The sequence below is a fragment of the Malaclemys terrapin genome, chromosome 1 (assembly GCF_027887155.1).
Source record: "Malaclemys terrapin pileata isolate rMalTer1 chromosome 1, rMalTer1.hap1, whole genome shotgun sequence".
In the NCBI taxonomy this organism is placed as follows: Eukaryota; Metazoa; Chordata; order Testudines; family Emydidae; genus Malaclemys; species Malaclemys terrapin.
The window spans coordinates 187,772,156-187,795,223 of NC_071505.1; the positions used below are offsets into that span (position 1 = coordinate 187,772,156).

At 42.9% G+C, this 23,068-nt stretch overlaps 1 protein-coding gene across 5 annotated transcripts in view; it reads right to left on the bottom strand.

Annotated features, from left to right (window-relative positions):
* Positions 1-23,068, bottom strand: part of TIAM1 (TIAM Rac1 associated GEF 1) — a 267,806-nt gene that overhangs the window by 37,032 nt on the left and 207,706 nt on the right. For all 5 annotated transcript variants that reach the window (XM_054047952.1, XM_054047922.1, XM_054047939.1 and 2 more), the window contains 4 exons: positions 22,351-22,455; positions 16,705-16,786; positions 11,813-11,899; positions 6,494-6,718 (listed from right to left, as the gene is read on the bottom strand). In XM_054047952.1, coding sequence (XP_053903927.1) covers positions 6,494-6,718; positions 11,813-11,899; positions 16,705-16,786; positions 22,351-22,455 — 499 coding nt within the window. The remainder of the gene's footprint in view (positions 1-6,493; positions 6,719-11,812; positions 11,900-16,704; positions 16,787-22,350; positions 22,456-23,068) is intronic.

Consider the following 23,068-nt stretch of genomic DNA (forward strand, 5'->3'; position numbering starts at 1 on the left):
TTGCAAGATTTTCCCCATCCTGAGTTACATCTGAACCAAATTCAGAAAACGTGACCCTGCTGGTTTGGCTCCAACTTGCACCAACCTGTAGAAACCAGTACAGAGCTGAGTGACCTTTGAATTAAAATATTCAAAAATAGCAGAGAGGAGGTTCATATGGGAGGTTCCCATGGAGGCCTATCTCCATTGTGCTGAAAAATCTAAGATCTCGATCTTGACAAGGTCTGGTTTAATGGGTTAAGATAGATGATAATGAAATGCATTTGTGGAAGTGTTTGGTTTCTAAGAAATTAAATCTGTGCTGAACCTCTCATTTCTACAGTTTAGTCCATCAACTTTTATTACTTTCTGACACCTTTACTAATATCTAGCAAAACTCTCAAATCCCCTTAAATGTCCATTTAAAAAAAGGGACATGTGCAGAATATCATGAGTTTGGCGTGAGCAGCCTCTGTTTGTCCCCTACGATTAATTATCCATTATAAGCAGTGTGAAATGCAGCCCACAATTATGTCTCAGCCTAAGCCAATGAACAGCCTGCCTTTTATGGCTATCAGGGCTTCTTTTCCTGTTACTAGTCAGACACCTCTTTAATCTACTTCCTGCAGTATAAACACTCCTACCCAATACAGACAGCAATCTTTCACTTACATCTTAATGAACAGTCACACAATGCATGTTCTGCATTGTTCTTTCACACAAAAGTCTTAGGCTGTCAAACTCAGTGTTTCTTTAATAGGGTTATCTGCTGGTAGTTATACTTTGCCACTGAACTCAGTAAAGTTGAATGTTCTTACAATATCTATTTAAATACATTGCAGTTACTGTCCCCTTACTGTTGGTTCATTGCATGGTTTTATTCATATCCTGAAAATCTTTATTTAGCTATTAATGGAGCTCTATAAGGACAATGTACTAAGTTCTCTTTTGCTGTAACTGGAGACAGTCTAGGCATATACAACTTGTTAATGAAGACGGCAAAGTGGCTTCACTTTTTATGAAGGAATTAGAAAGAGAAATTCAGAAAACAGCAAAGGGGCAGCAAGGTAGCTAAGAACATGTCTCACTTTAAGCACATGAGTAATCCCATTAAGATCAACAGGACTGCTCTGATGCTTAAAAGTTGGATATGTGCTCAAGTATCTTGCCAAACCAGGGTAACAATGACCACAAAAATAGCTGTCCTTTTTAGGAGTGCTTGTAAGAGATTTCGCTCTGTTGTTTGTTTTACCCGATGCATAAGAAGAGTTTGGTTTTAAAAAAATTAAATTAAAGGGAAACTGTCCAGGTCCAGGTCCAGGTCCAGCACAGAATTCGCATACCTACAGTAGAACCTCAAAGATACGAACACCAGAGTTATGGACTGACTGGTCAACCGGACAACTTCCGGTTCCAGAGGGTATCAGGTAGCAGCAGAGACCAAAAATAAAAAAAAAAAAAAAAAGGGGGGGGGGGGGAGGAAGGGCAGCAAATATTTTACTGCCTCAGGGCTTCAGCCAGGTTGGGGGCTAAGGCTGCAGTCACAGGGTGAGGGGGGTCAGGGCTCCGGGCAGGGGGTGGAAGTCAGGGCTTCTTTCCCTTGGGAGCACTGGGGCTCAGGGCTTCGGCCCTGCGGGGGGTGCTGGGGGTTTGGGGCTTTAGCTATAAGGGGAGTGCTGGTTTCAGCCCTAGCATTCCCACCACAGCTAAAGCCCCAAGCCCTGGTGCACCCCCCACCCCAGCTGAAACTGGGGTTGGAGCCGTGGGCAGCCCTGAGCCCCAGTGCCCCTCACAGGGCAAAAGCCACGAATGAAGCTGCGGGGCTGAAGCCCCAAGCCGCAGTGCTTACCCCAGATCTAAAGCCCTGAGCCCTGGTGCTCACAGGGTCAGAAGCAGTGGTGAGCTGTAGCCGGTTCGCACCGGTTCGCAAGTACCAGTTGCTAAATTTAGAAGCCGGTGTAGAACTGGTTCCTAAAAGGGCGGGCAAACTACGGTCCGCGGGCCACATCCGGCCTGAGGGACCGTCCTGTCTGGTCCACTTGAGCTCCCAGATGGGGAGGCCAAGGCTCCCCTGGCCCCTCCCCCATTACAACCCCCTCTTGCAGAAACGCCGGAGCCCTGGGGGAAGTGGCGGGACTCCAGCAGCTATTTAAAGGACAGGGGTGGCAGAGGCAGCTGGAGCCCTGGCCCTTTAAATAGCCCCTGGAGCACCCCGCTACCCCAGGGCTCGGGGGCTATTTAAAGGGCCGGGGCTCCCCTACTTCTATCGCTCCGGCCCCTTAAATAGCCGCCAGAGCCCTGGGGTAGCGGCGGTGGGGCTCCGGCGGCTATTTAAAGGGCCGGGGCGATAGAAGCAGCGGGAGTCTTGGACTTTTTAAATATCCCCCAGAGCCCCGCAGCCCTACCCCAGGGCTCCAGCAGTGGGGCTCTGGTGGCAATTTAAAGGGCCTGGGGCTCCAGCCTTTAAATTGCCCCCCTGGGGAAGCCGGGCCACCCCGGTATGACGCACCAGCTTACTTTCACTTCTGGGTAAGGGGGTGGGGCTGCAAGCTACGGCAGTTGTGCAGTATCCTTACACAGCAGCATGGTAATGGGGCCAGCTGGGGCTGGGAGGAGGGGTTGGATAAGGGGTAGGAAGCAGTTGGAGTGAGTGGAGGTTATGGGGAGATGGTCAGGGGATGGGGAATGGGGGGGGGGGGTGTTGGGTAGGCGTGGGAGTCCCAGGGGTCTGTCGGGGTGGTGGATGATGGGGTTCGGGCAGTCAGGGGACAGGTAGTGGGGCGAGTTGGGTAGGGTGCAGGGTCCTGGGGGGGCAGTAAGAGTGGGGGGGTCTTGGGAGGGGGTGGTCAGGGGACAAGGGGGGGGTTGATGGGTTGTGGGTTCTGAGGGGGGCAGGACATGGGTTGGGGTCGGACGGGTGGGTGGCGGAGAGGAGACAGGCATGTGGGGCTTGTACTCACCGCGCGGTTCCCTACTGGGTCTTTGGTGGCACTTCGGCGGCGGGTCCTTCACTTGCTCCAGGTGAAGGACCTGCTGCCAAAAACCCAGAGCGAGTGAAGATCCCTCTGCCACCGAAGTGCCGCCGAGGACCTGGTAGGGAACCGGTTCTTAGGATTTTGGGAGCTCATCACTGGTCAGAAGCCCTGACCCTGCCCAAAGCCCCAACTCTCCCTCTCCCCCCCAGCCCCATGGCAGAAGTCCGTAATGTTCAGAGTTATGGACAACCTCCATTCCTGAGGTGTCGGTAACTCTGAGGTTCTACTGTAATGCTAACTAACAAGCATGGAGCCAGAAGGGGGAGTGATAACACCACATGCACACTCAGATGATCTGTATATCCATAATAAAGCTGTTGAGATTTTACAGAAAAAAAATGGTAATTTTTAAGTGGGTCCTGGAGCTTTACAGTCTAAAAACTGAAGTGTTAACAATGCTGCTTTCTAACAGGTTAAAAAGCAGTACAACTGGATACATGAAGGGTTTCGGAAGACTGAAGAACAAAAATTCTAAACACAGCTGGCAGACACAGACCAAATCACCAAAAACTTCCTTTGAAATTGTATGTTCACAATGTTTAACATCATAAGGGTTGTAACAGTAATAGTGATCTGTTCCTCTGGCTCTTCACTTCTTTACCTGGTCCCTGCGTAATGGGCAAAATCTTCAGATTATCATCCTGTAAGTCCTATTGAAACTTTAAGACCATGTAAAGAACCAGTAAAGGTATTTTAAACATACTACATGACACCTCAAATTAGAAGTCTGCCTCACAAAAATAACCCAGACAAAACTAAGGTCACTGTTACTCTTAACTTGCTCTGAAATCCAAATTTACTTGCTCTGGGGAATCAGCAAGAGAAGAAGACAGAAAGAAAAAAAATGGAGATTCTTATAATGCGGTGAACAGTTTGTTTGTTTTTACAACATATGAATCTTTCAGATCCTAGGGTAACCTGCTCTGGTTTTCATGCTCGCAGAGTGACAAATCACAGACTGCTAAGGAACACTTAACTGGTTCATAAATGGAAAATGAATGTATTCATTCAAAATAGTGATATACCTGTTTTACCCCCTATACCACATGAAGTGATCTGTAAGGCTCTTAGTTGTCCCTGTATTTTGCATAGTGTGTTCTATGTCTTCCGATGCTGTAATCTCATACAGAACAAGAATATTTAGAGCCTCACCCCCAAAATCTAGTACATGAAGAAGTAGCTCACATATCTCCACATGGAGGCCATATGGTTTCAATATGTAGAAGAGAAGTAGGGAATGCCTCAAGAAATTATGGATAAAAAATAACCTTTAGGGCATGTTACTAACCTAGTGGCAATGCTCTATGCTGAGCATTTGGGAGACCTACCTCTGGATTTCTAGTCCCCATTCTCTCACTCCCTGGACTGGATGAAGTTGTGTGTTGTAGACTAGAGGCAAGACACTATTCTTGGGGAAGGGAGAGGGCCTTAAGTGGTCATTTTAGCTAATTACGGGGAAAATGTTGAGGGTCTCCAGAGGGAGTCCTAGCATGTAAAGTGCTTCTCAAGCAAAATTATAATGGCTGTGTTGGGGGAATAGAAGATTAAAACCTGGGAGAAAATTAAAAGGTGAGAGGAGGAAATCTTTGTGGTTTTGTAACAGGCACATATTTTCCCCTGAGAGGTTCTATATGCCTCTTCTTCACCTTGCTATACATCAAAATCTTAGTAGTTAGCCTAATTAATCACAAAAGAAACAAGAGTGGCTAAGAGCCAGTGGGTCCAACAGGGTTTAAATTGCTGGAATTTTGGTTTGGTTTTCTATTAACCTCCCCCCTCCCCCCCCAAACACACACCAGTAAAAAAATATCCAATATCAACATTTTTAAAGGCTTCCTAAAAGGATCAGAATCTAAAATATTGACCCAATAAACAGAATGATCTACCAAAGCTCCTTTGGTAAAAATTCCATCCCACACTCTCTGCATGACATGCAGCAAATTGCTCCAGTAAAGTATAGCGTCTAAAGCCACATAAACATAATGGTCCAGCCAGATCCTGAGCCCAATAATGTTAAACTGCAGTGTTAGGTGGATTTTCTTTTAGCTCAGTACAGAAATATAAGTGTACATGCTATAAGTAAAGCATGTGATAGAAACCACTGAGCTGATTTATCCAGCCAGCCAAGCTGGCAGTAATCAGCTAGGATACAAATAAATAGGTCAATGGGTATTTCACACTTGATTGCTTTGGACAAGAAGTCACAGAGCTGAAACCAAAAATCTGAGACACAGCTACAATCCCAGATATAATAATAAAAGGTACCTCTATTTAACTTACATTTCAATCCAGTTTCAGATAGTAAAAACCGAATAATGCACAGGGGCTAGAAGAATAAGAGCTTTGGAAAAACCTTTTATACTTTCTTCCACTGATGTCTAAAGAGATGGAAAGTGATGGAGGAGATCTAAATGCTTGCCTCCAAACCTCAACCTTTGAAGTAGGTCCCAAACCCTATTCCCGCTTTAATCTAAAATCTTCCCAATTAGAACGTGTGTGTTGTTCAGTTTTAAACATTTTTAACACCATGCTTTAGATGCATATGGCAATTGCAAGCACTTTAACAAGGTAAAATTGTGTTACTGAAACTTCTGTAAGCACCTCTGAACCATCTGCTGAAATGCTATTTTATTGCTTCCTTCAATTTAAATTGATATTCCTACTCTTCCTTCAGCAACAGTGAAATAAAGGGAAAACCATACTCACCTCCCCAATTTTCCTGCTATGGGGAAAAAATTCTGACAACAAGGTTTTAGCCTTCCCTATGACCTATAAGCCCTGCACTGGAAGGGTAGTAACTTACTCAAACTGGGATCAAGATGCTCTTACCTCAAGAAATAAAATCACTTAATTTTCTATGTGTAAGGGTGACATCTTGTGGCCAAATATCAAAATCCCAGGTATGGAGTTTACGATTATTCCCACCTCATCCTCACAACTGCTTTTTAAAAGCAATCATTCAACTACTATTGATGCCTGTTCGTGTTCTATCTGCTAGCTAACAATTTCAAACATGGTCAGTTTTTAGGAGCCTTCTTTCATGTTTGCCTTCTTCAGAGCAGGAAAAGGAGAAAAAAGAAAATAAAAAACCACTCAATTTTATGTTATTCTGACCATATTTTTAACTGAACTTCTGAAAAAATAAATCAAACAAATAAACACACTTAAGAGTGTCTTTTGTTTTGGGGTACTCACATATTTAAAAAGCCAAATAAAAACTCACACATTTCTCTGACCAAATATCTACCAAATCACTACCAAGCCAGGGAATTTGTGGTTGCAATTTAATGTAACCACAGGTCACGTCATAAATTCCCAAGCTCCTGTTGATAGTCTAACCACAATGTTTAGGGCTTGATTCTCATCTCACGCAGGTGTAAATCAGGAGTAACTCCACTGTGGTCAATGGAGTTATACTGATGTATATTGGAACCAAAGTGAACCCATTTTATGTTAATTTCCTCAATGGACATTGTTACCTTGGTTACTGCCGCTATACATCAGTGCACTGTCACTCAAGTCAGACAGGTTTTCCATGCGACGTGGGGGTAGTTGCATTAACTTCTGCCCCCCCTCTATCTCAGGATAAGTACGCACTGTAAGGCACAGTGAAGGCTGAACAAGGGCATCTTTCAGCATGGTTGAATCCAGGTCTTCAGCTCCTCTTTTGTTAATCTCAACAATTTCATCACCAGCTTTAAGGCCTGCAGAACAGAAAGTAACAGGTAAGTATCACACAGTAAGTTTCTGTTGCCCATGTACCCCAAAGACCTCAGTCTGTTTATTTATGAAGTGCTAGTAACTGTGATGTCTAGACATGACATAAACATTTATGATTCCAAACATGCAGAAACTTGATGGATGCTGATTTTTGTGAAGAGATCTATCTTAGGGTTTTCTACGGCATCCCATCACCATAGTATCATTATGCTTGCTGTCACCATGTAGTACATTTACAATGTATTCACTGAGTTCCACCATACGCTCTTTGTGAGTGAAGAAATAAACTTTTCTCTACATTATTTTCTAGGAGAAAAACCATGCACAGCATTTACAGAACACACTGCTTATAAACAGACTCAGATTTCTAAAGCTTTCCAGATTATTGGTGAAGAAAGTAGTAGTGTGACATGAATTCGAACAGGAATCTACTTTCCTGCTTCACATTGACCTGGGGGTTAGAATGAGAAAAAATGGATCATAGAAATAAGACACTAATTAATTCCTCAAGACTAAAAACATTTTTAACTTTAAAGTAAATTGTCCCAAGAAAGTAAAACTTCCAAGTTTCAAGACATCACAATTCTCATCATTAACTGGAGTCATTTAGCAGAGACTGTTTGTTAGAAAATGTTTAGGGCAAGATTGTGGCTTTACATTAGTGGCTGCATTGCAGGGGTGGGTAGGAGGAAAAGCCAGGTAACGGTGGCCCTTCTCTGCTGATCAGTGCACAGGAAGGGATGGGAGAGAGGCCCAATCATGACCCCACCCTTTCATGCAGACTAGCACCATAATTCATCTTAGATCAGGGGATCTCATCTTTTTCAATACCAGGACTCCCCTCCCCCTCCATTTAGCTGGGATGGCACCTCCCCTTTAGCAATATGGAAAGAGCAAGATGGCCACGACCCCTTGCACTGAGACCTCCTCTTCTAGATTTCTAGCACTCTGGTATTGTGTAGGAGGACTCCACCTGGACTCTGCAGAAGGCTTCTTGTGCTCCTGCCCTTCCTTGCCCACCAAAGGTGAGCCACCGTCTAGCCCTCAGTATTTACAAACCAGTGGGTATAATACAGAAAAGGGAGAGGAGGAGGATTACTTAGGGTGAGAACTAGGGAAGTAGTAGGCAGGTGCGATAAGGCTCATAGCCAAATGGAAAAAAACAGGGATTTTGGGCATTTCCCCAGTTCTGCCTTTTCTAGCGTCTCCATTTCCATTTTTGCAGTAGCAAAAGCCATTTTATGACCGAAAACTGCTTTTTCCAATAGATAGACGCCAGGAAGATTTACTGGTTGGTTTGAGCATTGTGTTGTCTCTTCCCATCAACTATTCACAGCTCTTCTATCTGGCAGAACTGGAGTACCTTGTGTTCTCATGGTGCAATCCCTGCGGTAAAAGTCATCTGAACACGTGTGACTGAATTGCTGACACTCTCTTTATAAAGCAGGATTAGCTATATCGTTTATTTAATTTTCTTCACACTGACGAGTGCTTTATTGAAAGAGGCAAGTCATTACGATGGCTAAGGAAAAGAGGCAATGTCCCTAACTGAAACAGAATTGGATTTAGGACTTTATTTTGCCTCCTCCCTCGTCCTGAAAACATATTATATCCTATCACACAAATCCTTAAAGCTAAATTTATTGCTTGGAAATTTATTCATGGTATTTATCCAATTTTTGGCACTATCTGTAGTCCCAGTGTCTAAGGGAAATAAGAATCTGGAGAGAAAACAGCTGGCTTCAACTCAGCCCAGGAAAGACAAAGGTGGTGATGATAGACAAACGGAAGCATTTTGAAGATCCAGCAGAGAATATGACCTCACTCTGAACAGGCGGTTTGTACATCCTGGCAGCCAGCTGCATGCTGGACCAGCTTTCATTATCAGGGGGGCCTCCAGGGTCAATCCAGGCTGAAGCATGTCACAGTGATCTGTTCTGGAGGTACTGAGTGCATTGATTAATGTAGCTAGGCTAGGACTTTGCAATATGCTGTACCTTGGACTGGCCCTGGAGGCCACCTGAAAAAGAAAGCTAGTTCAACACACCACTGCCTGTTTGGCAGAGCAGACCGACTTGAGCACATCACAATAAATAATATTCTGCACTGGCTGCCTAGCCAGCACTGGGCTGATTTCAAGATCCTGGTCCTTATCTTCAGACCCCTAGCCAGGCTCCATCCTGTTCATCTGCAAAATCACCTCTTGCTCCACACCCCGATGTGTCAGCTGCACTTGAAAGGGGTGCTCAGGCTGACGGACAGCGGAAATTGCAGGGTCAGAGGATAAGCTGTTCTTGGTGGAAGCTGTTTAAGCACAGAGTTCTCTCTATAGGAGATCATGCAGACCCTGAGTCTTGCCATCCTGAGGGCAGGATGCAAGACTCAGCTCTTTCAACAAGACTTCCCCTAAGAATTGCATTGTGAATCCAGCTGTATCCTCCAGGAAATAAGCAGCCCAGATTTGAATCTGCTTAAGTAAGTGGCTTTACATTTGGTGAAATGGGGAGAGATGTCAGAGGAGGCTGTGGGAGCTTTGTTCTTCTTTAGAGGGGAAAAAAAAAGATACTTCTCAGGGTTCGTCTACACTGCAGCTGCGAGTGTGCTTCCCAACTCAGGTATGCAGCGCACTAAAAATAGCAGAGTAGCCAGGGGTAGCACAGGCAGCGGTTTGGGCTAGCTGCCCACATATGTACCCAGGGAGTCCAGGTGGTTTCGTATTCGGGTGGCTAGCCCAAGCTGCCGCATGTGCTGTTTTTAGCATGGTAGCTCAAGCAAAGCTAGAGTGTGTTTGTCTACCTGAGCTGGGAAGCACACCCCAGCTGCAATGTAGATGTGCCCTAAACATATATAATTGTGCCCAGATACTGTAGTGCTGGGCACCATATAGCTATAAGAACAATGCTGGTCCAAAAGTTGCAAACTTCAAAATTTATTGATTAAAAAGGAAAAAATTGTCAGTAAAAATTCTCAGAATTTGACCAGCCCTAATAATATTCACCACTTCCCCACCCTTCACCATTATTTTTTGCATGATAAAACTTATACTTGCACTGACTCATTTGCAAAACTAACAGCAGAATAAAATGAAACAAATGAGAATAGCTTCAAAATAAATGGACCGCAAAATCATAGTCTAAACAAGAACAAAACAGGTCAAGCATTTAGCATTATTCCGTTTTCTTTTCTGCTAACTAATGCCCTGTCACAGTGTTAACACATTAATATGTGTGTGACCATAAATGCTGCAATTGAGGCTTTATAGACTCTTTCTAACCTTGGTTCTTGTCAGATGGGATGAAATATCATTATTTTATAAAGATAAATACATAATACAAATTCTAAGATACTTGATTAAGGGACATCTTCACTTTGAAATATTAAACATGCTTCTCTCTGAATTTCTTTACCTATTATTACTTTGAGTACACCTAAGATTACTGTAATTGAAAGAGTAGAGAGCAAATGTTTTTTCCAGTTTGTCAACTCACTATACAAAGTCCTATCAGCTGTACAAACTGAGAAATATAGTCACTATTTCTCTCTCAGTTATAGGTATCTTACATTTTACTTACTACAATAGTAGGTAAAAAAAATGTTCACACAGAAGTGTGATTTTTTTTAAAGTTTACCCTGTTCTTTTGAAAAGACCAATTTCCTATTGACAACTTAGTTTAGCATTCCAAATCCAGAGTAGGCACGCGCCCAGTTTTCTTTGTTTGCTTGTTTTTTGTCTAGAATCTTGCTCAAATATCTTGTAAAATTCAGGAAACTGCACTTGATATTTCCAGAATTTCCAAGCTGAAGGAGGACTGCCCAGACCTCCCTTCCCTATCCCTTTACATTTGCCTTGACTCACCACAGAATCCCAGAGCCTTTTGTTTGCCTACCTATGCAATTGGTGTAAGGAGTGTAAGGAGCCTGCATTGTGTAAGGAGAAATGTTAAAGGATTTTGCAGGAAACTTCATACACCCTGGCCAGAAAGATGGTGGCCATTCATATGGGAAGAGAGCGGGGAGTGGAAAGTGACAGGAAAAAAAAGTGGAGGATCTTCATGATTCTGAAAGAGATGTAGAGTCCTCCAAAAACACTACTGAAATCCTCTTAGCTGATTACACCCTTAGGTCAGTTCTCTGGCCTAGTCAGCTCTGTTACATCCCAGGTTCAGAGCAGCCATGCTTCCTGAAATGGCTGAAAGCAAAACTAGGGACAGTGATCTCAGCCACTGGAGTGAAGATGTGCAATTTATTTTATTTCTTCATCGCTTAGTATCAGTTCTAGAGTGGCTTTATGGACCACTTGTCTTTCTCGCTGCAGTACATGGTGATCCTGTTATGGAAGAGAAGGGATGGGCAGAAAAGCAGTTCAGAATGAAGGGTGACTGCACATATACTGTAGTCAATCCCAAATCATTCTGTAGGTTGGACGGGGAGGTAGACATATGCTAAGGCAGTTCTCAACCCGCGGGCCGCATTTGGCCCAATTAGCACACAGCTGTGGCCCAGCTCAGCTGTGTGCTAAAGGCCATGGGCTCTGGGCTCCCAGCTGCCCTGCTGCATGGCGGGCTCCAGGCTCACAGCTGCGCAGCAGGATCTGGGCAGCTGGCTGCCACCTGGCCACACATAATGGGGTCCTACCCCCCAGCCCCACATGGTAGGGTCCCCACACAGCAGCGTCTGGAGGCAGGGTCCCTGCTCCCCGCCCAGCTCTCCGCTTCTGGCCCCACTCTGTGGAGGGGTCTCTGGGCAGAGGGCACTGAGCATAGGGGTTTGTGGGGAGGGGCTAGGTGGGGGGCACTGTGGTTCTCAACCTGTGGCCCAGGTAACACTTTGTGGGTCGCATATGTGGCCCACCATGATAAACAGGTTACGAATCACTGTGCTAAGGTATCTGGGGCCCTTCCAAACACTTCTTTGGGACAGGGACAGGTTTTTCGTTCTGTGTTTGTACAGCACTTAACACAATGGAGTCCTTCTGGTCTATGACTGGCACTCCTAACTGCTACTGCAATACCAATAATAAAATAACAACAACAATAAGACTATTTTAACTTGGGTAGAAGTCTTCCAGTATCTTTTACCTTTCTTGAAAGCCAGACCCGTCTCTTTTACACGGTTCACATAAAGCCTACGAAACCCTTCTTCTTCCACAGAAGAGAGAGAAAAGCCTACAGAAATACCAAGCGACACAATTAAAACATCTTCAGAATTAGTTATATAAAAACCACAAGAAACATCTCATGCACAATATCTGAGGGCACTCTTTTCCACAATAAGCAAAATCCTTGATAAAGCAGTACCTGATCCTATTGTGAGCATCCTTTACTCATGCAAGTAGTTCCACAGCAGTATTCAAGAAGTCTACTCGTGAGTAAGGATTATCTATGTGAGTAATGGGCTTTTCAGAACTGGGGCCCAATTTTTCAGGGAGTGAGGGGTAGTATTAAAGCTTTAAAAAACTGAAAAGGAAAATTACTAAATAAAAAAGTTACTTAAAAGCTGAACTGAATTTTTGCATTTACATAAATCATTCAAGTTTTATTTGGGGAAACCACAGCTGTAAATTGTTGGAATGCACTTAAAACTGTCTTGCCACAATTGGTCACTTCAAGAAGTTGGATATTTGCAGACAAAATGTATATAAAGTTATGGTTTGTGTCCCAAACCAACAAAGGCCAGGAAATTCAGAGTTATGGCTGATACTCACACAAGGCATAATAGTGCCTGTTCAAGCAGAATGTCAGCTTTTACTTTTTGAATTTCCTGGGCTGGGCTGGTTTGTAAAATGCTACCTTTTTTTCTTTTCTCAGCTGCTGCTGGCATGACTTGTTATTCACCAAGTTCCAGTGCACACTTTTATGGCTAAGTTATAAACCTGCAAACCAGAGATTTATAATGGAAATACTGACACAGACTTAATTTTAAGAGTGCAAATTACACAACTATATTTGATATTGGTGATTTTCTTTATCCATTACTTGGATATCATATAATGTCAGCTCTAATGTGTGTACAAAATAAAATGTATTTTATTAAATTTGTTTTATTTATTTACTATTGAGACTTACCTAAAAAAGGACATTTGCTTTTCTGAAACTTCATGGCACCCTAGATGTGTATTATTCTTTTTTTCAAAGAAAACTTTTATGAATCTCTAGGGAGAGATGCTTGTTTGACATGAAATCAGCCAAGAGGAAGCAGATGTACTGGGAGCCTATTCTGACTCTGACTCCCTTCAAATTGATGTTTATGGATGGCAAGTTATTCTTTCATTCATCATTAAAAAAAATAGGGGCCAGCCCACAGGCCTGTGGCATATGGCCATTTATCACTTAACAGCCAATTTGGAGACCAAAAGCTGGGCTCCTCAACTTGGAATATAAATGGAATCTGTCAAGCTCACTTCATGCACCAAGGTTAGTGGGGAGAGAAATTCTGAATAAACTGAAGAACGGCCAGGAAAAAAGAAATGGTAACTATGGGCTTGTCCTCACTGCAGAGTTAATTCAAGTCCCATCCAGTCACAAAACCCCTTAACTCAAGTGTGGCAGTGCATTTAACAAAGTGAACTGACCCATCGAGGCTACAGCACGAGTTAGCAGAACACACCAGCTGCTACTCCAATCACTCTGTGCAGCTCAAGTGTTATTTTGCAACGTGTGTTCAAGCTAGACCAACTCCAGAGGCATTAACTCAAGTGTAGATCAGCCAACACTGCAGTGAACACATAGCCTATAACATGGCTCTTGAAAGATGGGACCAAGACATTGATGAGACACTTGTGAGCTGTTTATGAGCTATAGTGTCCCCTTCCAGAGAGAACCCGGTGCAAGTGGACAAGTTCAGCTGGAAACTCTGCAGTTTACTGTAGGCCATCTCTACACTACAAAATTACGTCGACCAAACTTACGGCGCATACAGCCACCGCAGTTATTAAATCGCTTGTGTGTGTGCATGCTTGGCTCCTTGTGTCGGTGGTGCACGTCCTTACCAGGAGCACTTGTATCGACCGTATTGTCAGTGTGGGATGGCTTCTGAAAGCTAGTAATAATCAAAGTAAGCAACGCAGTGTCTACACTGACACTGTGTCAACTTAATTACATTGACCGTAACTCTACGCTGCTCAGGGTGGTGGTGTTACTAAATCGGCATAGAGAGGCATTGGCAGGAGCCAAATTTAAGTGAAGACACTTCCACAGCTAGGTCGACGCAAGGCAGCTTACATTGACCTGTGTAGTGTAGACCAGGCCTTAGTAGAGTTTCTCTCTACCATTTTGCTTGGGGAGCTGGGTTTGTCTGCCTTGAGTTGCTTTACCTTAGCGAAGTCATTTAACCTCTCTGCCTTTGATTCTCTAGCTGTTCCATGAAGATAGGAACACTTTCCTACCTTACAAAGGCACTGTCAGGATTAATTAACAGTTTGTAAGAAGATTAAAAGTGTACAAGAATTATTATGATGATTATAGCTAGAATTCTAGCAATAGCAACAGTTAATGTTGCCTACAATTTCAGTAATGACAACACTTCTTTAAATAACACTTTCTCAAGCAGGCTGCACAAGGCACATGGAATTTTGGTACATAGTGTTAAAATCTTAAAAATGTGCCGTAAGTTCACTTTGGATTGAATGAAGCACAGCAGTGAAAGCATATGATAATTTGGAAGCAGTCTTTTACAGAGCACACTGAAGGTGGTAGGAGCACTGCCTCATTCAATACAACAATTTAAGATCCTGCAAAGGCGCATTCTATTGCTATCTAACTAACATAGGCTCCAATTCAGGAAAGCATCCCTATTCATGGAAGCACTTATACACGTGCTTATATGCTTTCCTGATTTGGGGCTACAGTGTTGCCACACTACGGATTTGTTTTAATTATTATGGTTTTTAAAAAACTAGGAAATTTAAAAAATATCTCTGTTAAGACAGCAAAGTTTAGGGTGCCAATGCTATAAAGGCTTACACACATGCTTAGTTTTTTTTTCATATTGCGAGAGGTCAGTAGGACTACTCACTGCATGTAAACTTAAGCACATGATCTTGGTAGGACTGTAAAAGACAGCACTTTGTTAAAATTGCAACGGTTATGTTAATCTACATAAAGGCAACGTCAAGCATTAAAAATTCAAATGCACTTGCAACCTTAACTCTTGTCTCTCGTATGCATGCATTTCAATATAGGCTTAATATTACAACATCACTTAATATTATTTTTACAGGACCCAGGCCTTATTCAGAGCCCGATCCTGCTCCCATTAAAGTCAAAAGGAGTTTTGCTATTTCTTTCAATGAGTGCAGTAAGCATTATGAGGGGTATTAATTGTCTGCAGGATCAGGCCCACCCATAAGACACATTTCCTGCCTCAAACAGCTCAACTGATCATTTTATTTTACAATCATTTGTTTTCATTGTTTTCCCCTTTTTTACGCTCCTGCCACTAAATAAACCCAAAAGGGAATAAAGACAAGCCCTTAACTATTGAAGTCTTCACAGACACAACATAATTACTGAACCTGGGGTCATAATTGTGCTAGTTAATATGTACGTCTTAAATCTTTAGTTTTCAAATAGCCAGTATCGCAGCTTTGCACCAGAGCTCAACATTCAAAATGGCCTACAGCTGTATAATAATCAGTTTTGGGATTCAAAATTATTCTATTCATTAAAACAGAATATTTGGATAAACATTAAAAGATGCGGATTGGCTGCCCGGGGGGTAGACTGCAAAAGAAATGTAAAAATACTGTAATTGCCTGACCAAAGGGCAATCTTGCCAATCTAAAGGCTTGTAATTTTGAATACTAAAAAGCTAAAAAAACAGATAAGACAACAGAGATTTTGCTAAAATGATATACAGAGTATTTCCCCCCTCTTTATAAATGTGTTAATATTATGGGGCATATTCCGGCTTCAGAGATGCACTGAGCTTCTATAGACTTCACTGGATGCCAAACTCGTGTATTCAAAGCCCGCCTATGCTGGACAAGATTGTGACCTGTCTCGGGTGCTTGGGCAGGGAAGTAAAGGGGCACAAGGGGCTTCCTTACTTCTCTGAGATGGTTACCCATGCTGTGGGTAGCACCATATAGGGGAGTGCATCCTCTGAAGGGCCACTATATAACCCCCACACATGGGCAAGGAAGAGACTGGAGGAAGCCAGAAATGAGGGGGACAAGGGTCCATTCCCCTCGGTCCCAATGCATTGGGGGACATGAGATACATCATGCATAGAGATGGTGCTGGATACTTTCCACTTGGAGCAGCAGGTTAACCAGGAGGTAGGCTGTGACTCTGGGCTAACGTTAATGCGCACTAGGGAACTTTTAGTGCACACCAGCAAGGTTCACATGGGCCAGTTAGTTTGCAACACATTGGTGTGCATTGGAATGTGCACCCCACCGGAGTGTACTACCACCCTCTGTAGGCAAGCCCAGAGTCACAATCTGCTTCCCCATCTGCTCCTGCAGCAGTGCAACAACACACTGTCACTTGAGACTTACTGCAAAGCCACAATTTATCTTATAATACAAACATTAACATAACACATGGCTATTGGGAGAGGGGAGTTCTGCTCTACAAGGTTCTGTTTTTCACCATTCCCGCTGACAAAAGCACTCCGTGGTTCCATATCTCTGTGCCATATTCTTAATCACAAGGATTTTGCACAGTATGTTCTGAGAAGCTACACAAACAAGAAAACATTAACATTCATGAGCGATCTGCACATGCTACAGTTCATGTGCCAGTGTGGACTTTGCATTCAGTTTGTTAACCCCCCAAAAAAAAAAAAATCCATCCAGCTCCAATCTGGCTTTTTATGGTTTCTCTTGCTCTGGATGACACAGGAGTCAGAGGTGCTTTTTTTATTTTGCTCAACAGTCCCTTAAGGTATTTTAATGAATTGTAAATAAGAGCGTGTTTACACCAGGATTTGATAGGAAAAACAAAAACAAATCAGGAAGAAAACTTACCATAAAAATCAGAGGCTGTATCGGACTTCTCAATCTGAATGTGCTGTGTAATTTTTTGACAGATTTCAATTTCTTTGTATAACTGAACAGACAAAATATTTAAAAAAATCCATTATCACAAAAGGTTGCACTGTTTGTCACCATTCTGAGCAGATCTTTCTTTTTAATTAAAGGGGCAGAAGGGGAACCATGATCATTTATTTACTGCAGCCTTCTCTACACCTGTAAAATGTATTGCTGGAGCCATTGTGCTTTATTTTTAGAAACACTGAATTGTGATTAAAAGAGAGAAATGTGATATTTCTAGCACTGCCTACATGCAAGTGGTTATATGCCAATGTCCATCCACCAGTAAAGTTCTGAGTGCACAAGTACTGCAGGGTTTGGCCCCAGGTATTTCTATTTAATAGTCTGGGAAAATTCAGGGTGTGTAAGAATTCTGATTTAAAAATAGATTTAAATCATTATTTGTATTGAGACTATTTTTTAAATTTTATATCCGATTTTTTATTTACATGTTGCCCGTTCTTTCCTTCTTCCCCATTTTATAGCCTGAAATTGCTGAAGTGGATTTATTTTATTTTATTTATTTCCTAATTGCTAGTAGAATATCACATCTGACAGAGAGATTTCTCTACTACAAAGTTTCACACTTGAAATGCTCATCTAGGTCAGCAAGTCCAGTCTCTTCCTATCACAGGCAACCCCATCATATCATCCCATTTATAAATTTATCAAGCTCTATCTTAAAATTAGTTAGGTATTATTATTATTATTAACATCCTTACTGGGGGAACACCATAAACTCAAAACACAAAAACGATTATATGTGCAAGGAACACCACCTTCTGGTATATCAAATTTCCACAAGTAAACAAAACTGAAATGGCTTCTACCAGGCTATACTCCACCTACTAGGGATTGCAACTTGAACTCAATGGGACTTGTGCTTTTAAATCAGTCAGATGCCTTTCTTTCTTTCTTTGTCTATGTCACGTATATCCCGCACATCCTATTACCATAGGGTCTGAGCACATCATGGTCTTTAATGTATTTATCTGGACAACACCCCTGTGAGGCAGGGCAGTGCTATTATTCCCATTTTACAGATGGGGAACTGAGGCACAGAGAGGCTAAGGGCCAGATTTACAAAGGAATTTGGATATCTCAAAATGCAGCTTGGTGCCTAATGGGATTTTCAAAACCAAGTAGGCAGCTCACTGCCACTGAAATCAGCTTTTGACATTCCGACTAGGTCCCTAAAAACCTTTGTAAAATCTGGCCCTATAAGTGACTTAGCCAAGGTAACTCAGGCTGTCTGTGGCAGAGTAGGGAATTGCACCCGGGTCCTCCAGGTCCTAGGCCTAACCACTGGAACATCCTTTCTCTCTTTCAAGACATCCCACCCTCAGATGCCTAAATGCAGGATTAGCAGCCTAACTGTAAGCTCCTGTATTTGTAAATGTTGGCCTGTGTGTAGAAAAACATTGACAATAAGTTTGCGAACAGATCAATTGTCTAAATAGCTACATTGTTAATGCTGATGCAAATCTGTATGGGAGTGACTAAGGTTTTATGCACTAAGTATTTTTAATAAAAATACAATTTTAGCCCCCTGGTGCTATACATGTTTAAGCACAGAGACCAGGAGTTCTCAACCTTTTTCTTACTGAGTCCCCTCCCCCCCCCCGCTATAAAAACACCAGGCCGAGCGGGGGCTGGGGCGAAAGGACTTGGGGCTCTATGCCGGCGTGGGGTAGGTCGATGACCTTGGGCATAGGCATAGTTTTACTTCTATTGGGGGGGGGGGGGAAGAGCTGGCGGGGCTTGAGCCAGCTCCGCACAGCCGGGTCCAGGGAGGGAGCACCACCTCCAACCCCTGACTCACTCAGGAGGCCATGCAGCCTGTCTGGGCTGTGGGGGGGCACAACCAAAAATTATGACTCCAAGAGGGGATTCAGTTCAAAAAGTTTGAACATTGCTCAGGGTGCAGGGACGGGGGTAGCTGGGGCTGTATGAAGTGAGGAGAGTAGCTCAGGGTGCAGGAAGGGGGTAGCTAGGGGCTGTGTACGGGTGGGGAACAGGGCTCCCAGTGTGGCTCCCAGCTTGGGGGGGGGGGAGGGGGCTGGGGCTCCAGGCTTCAGCCCCCCCCCAGCTAGTCCTGGCTTGCGGGGGGAGGTTTGCCAGTTTCAGATCCACCACTCCCGGCTTCGGGGGCTTGAGAGGGTGCTGGCATCAGTCCCACGCCGCTCCCAGCTTGGGGTGGGGGGCGACCGGCTTCAACCCTGTGCTGCTCCTGGCTGGGGTGGGGTGGGGGTGGCGCTAGCTTCAGCCCTGCCCTCCTCCTGGCTTTGGGGCAGCGGGGCCACCAGCTTTAGCCCCGCGCCGCTCCTGGCTTCAGCGCTGGGGCTCGGGGCACTGGGTTTCGGCCGCAGGGCTCCGCGCCCCCCCTCCCCCCGAAAGGGCTTGCAGACCTCCGGTTGAGAACCGCTGACATAGAATCATATGATAGAATCACATGCTGAACTTTAAGTATAGCTATGTATCTGGTTAAATACTTGCAGGATCTGAGCCTTAATTTTCAATATTTTGATTTTTGCCTATGGCAGTTTTTAAAAAATTCAAATAAGAGTCCCTACTAGGAGTGGGGTGTGTGTGTGTGTGTGTGTGTGTGTGTGTGTGTGTGTGTGTGTGTGTGTGTGTGTGTGTGTGTGTGTGTGTGTGTGTGTGTGTGTGTGTGTTTTAAAAAGAAGCAGCAGCAGCATTTACAATCTTGTTCATTATCATCTAAAGCTGCAATAGTAGAAAAATTCAAATTAGTTTTACAAAGCCTCAACCTGATTTAAATCAAAGGTTTTAAAAAAAGTTATTTAAATCATTACGTAAATAACCTTCATTGAAATGGTGCCACCCTAGAAACAAATTTACTACAGATTCCTTAATTGGGATATTTTCACAACATAACGTGTTTCTAGTCCCTTTCCTCAATATGAACTGTGCCATCTAAACCAAAGAGGAAGTCCTGAGCAGCATAAAAGGCCAGAAACAAAGTGTGACTGGCATGGATCTATGTGGGGGTAGGGAAGGCTGCACAGAAAATACTCATGTGAACGCTACACTGTCTGCAGACTACAGAGTACTGCTCCATAGCAACTTTCTCAGCAAGGTGTTTCTAAAGACATGGAACCAGGCCCTCAGCTGATGTAAACTGTCATAGTTCCATTAACTTCAACTCAGCGCCGATGAATTACACACACTGAGGATCTGGCCCATAGAGAGGAGGTGGGGCTTGCTATGGGCTCATGGGGCTCCGGCTGAAAAATTGCGGGATAGACATTCAGGCTTGGACTGGAGCCTGAGCTCTGGAACCCCTCCTCCCTCGCAGGGTCCCACAACTCAGGCTCCAGACCAAACCCAAACCTCTAGACAGCAATTTTTAGCCCTGCAGTCCGAGCCTGAGGTAGCTGACTTGGGCCGGCCGTGGCTGAGCCGTAGGTCTTTTATCCCGCTGTAGTGTCCCCTCACGGACTAAATAGGAGCCCAGAGTTGTCATGCTTCAATGGATGAGCACAAGCAGCGGGGCATCTTAAAGAAGAGATTTAATAATCTACATTTTTATACTGCAGTCAGTTCAAGAGCCTCTTACAAGATTTGTTATACTCTCTTGTAATACCATGAACAACAGCATGGCACCATTTCATTATCCGGCAAGCCCAATCTCCAACTCTAGGTGGCAGTGTTTCCTCTTTGTTCCAGTCAGATTCCCTCTCAGCTCCCAATGTTTCCAAAAGATCAAGGCATTGCCATCTCCAGTAGCTGTTTTAACTCTTCTCAAGCCTTTCATGTCCTTGCACAGATGCCATTTTCCTCTAAAGCTTTGATTCTCTCCCCTCCGTCCCCGCCCCTTCCTGTAACTCCTGATGCCTTCTCCCTCGCTCCAACCCAAAGCTCAGGCCTTTACTACACAGTCCCTTGTTTCCCAATTAAAGCCATGCATTACTTCACAGAACAGTAACACCTAAATCAGATGGAAAGGAAAGCAGTTTAGCATGTCAGATTCCAGCCAAAAGAAACCTGACATGCTTATTTGCTCTAAAAAGCACTAAAAGCACTAAAAACAAATACAAAATAAAAAGCAACTATCCTGTAGCACAGCTAACACTAAAAAATAACCCTCAGAGTTACAAGCCTCCATGGGCTTTCTTAAAAAAATGTTTGAATATAATTACTTCATTTACATTATAAAATGTTTTTGAAAATATAGATTTCAAATCTCTAATTTTGATTGAAAAATCACCTAGTTTATGATGAAAGAAAAGAGAACATCTTAGTTGCCTCAGAAATTCTATTAAACTTTTTCTAAATGAATAGATTTAAAAAGCTGTTGATTAGAAGGAAAGTAGAGAGTTAGGCAACATTAATATTAAATAACCCTGTAAATAGCTATTTGAGAGACTACAAAACTGAAGGCATTAGTCAATTTTATTATAAGTTAATTGCAAGAGGATCTCTTCAAGAAACACCTAAATAAAAATAATCACAAAGACTTTCTAGTAAGCATACAATACGACACATGCACTGCTGTCCTTCTGGCGATAGGTTAGGTCCTGGTCCTTCAGACACTTACATGCATTGTGAACTTTAAGCATGTGAATAGTCCCACTGATTTCAAATTAAGATTTTAAAGTTAAGCACTATGCATAAGTGCTGCAGGATCACGGCTTTATTTTTCATAGAATGTTGGATGGCTACATCAGCCCTATGCTACCCTGGCGCTGGGGGAATTTCCCAGAAGGCTGTTTTGATCCCTCTAAGCAGTGAAGGCCAGGATCCGGCTCCTTAACATTTGAGTTTCCTGACTTTTGAGTGCTTAATTTCTCAGTTCTAACATGCCATTAATGCTATTTCCCCTCATTTAATTTCTCTATTATGTTTTATGGGTGATAATGGTGGTGGAGGTTGAGGGTGTTGTTCCATCCCAACACATCCTTAAGTAAGGTACCATTAACAGAGGCATCCTGAACTGACAAGGGTGTGGGGGTTTTTTAACTGATTTTTTTACTTCAGCAGTTTTTGAGATATGCAAATTCAAATATTCCAATTGAAACATAGGAGGAAAGCAATTTGATACCATTTGAGTTACTCCAGAGCCTTTTTACCTCAAACTCCACCCCCGCCCAACAGGGGGGGGAAAATCATCTTTGAGCGGTGTCTAAGTATGGAATGTTTTGACACAAAAGAGATTTCTTTGAGCAAACTGAAAATTAGGAACGTTAGAAAAAAGGGGGATTAGAGTGGAAGTTCAAATTCAACATTAAATATAGTGGTTACCACCAGTGACTGTGATTTTATTACATACACAGCGAGTACAAATCCACTCCGTCTACAAGAAGAAATACTTGTTAAGATTATTTTATAGGATGCAAATAAGATCGTTTATATGGTGAGGCTGTTTGCTATGGACTGCAAGGCACTGTAACTACAAGGTGATTTTTGGTCTACAAAATCAAAAAGCCTAACTCCATGCACTACAAATATTAGATAATTGCATCTGGATTTAAAATTGCCTTGATTAATGCAAGTGAATAGCTAATAGTGCCCTGTAAACTAAAGTAGCATTTAACACTGTTCGGCAATTAGCATTACCAATTCATAGATGTCCTCTTCTGGCTTTGGTACATAAAATTGCATCTGGTTTTCTATCAGGAACTTAAGACGTAGAAAGTGAGCTGAATGATCCAGCTGATATGTCTGCAACAAACAGAGGAGACACTTTAAGAGAGAAAAGACAATGACTACAGTTATATACAATAAAACAAAACCACACATGTTTAAGGAGAAATAGATGATGACACCAGGGGAAAAAAAAGTTCTCTATCGTAAGAGGTGTGAAAATTTTGTAACCTAAACAGAGTCTGAAAGTTTCTTTCTCCTCCCCTTCCAAATAAGAAATTTTCACCTAACTGCTTATCGGTATTTCATAAGTAATGCTATTACTCTAAGTACCACCTTCAATTTTGCTTATTTGACAATTCTATCCTCACCCACTCCATATTATTATAGAGATGTTGAGCACAGTATTATTAATGCAAAGGAATTAGACCATACTTCCTGTATGTAAGTACATTTAAAAAAAAAAGAAGAAGAAAATATATTCTGGCTAACAAAGAGAAAGATACAACATGAAAGTAGTTTCTTTCTGAACCTTTGCATAGTTTAACATTGAGGCATTCTGTGATAAGTCTGCAAGCAAGATTATGCATAAAATATCCACCTCAGTACTTTAGACTGTAAACAGCACATAGTATGCTAGCTTAAAAAAGCATGAGGATGACTCTAGAGATGCACACTGGATTACTTCCCA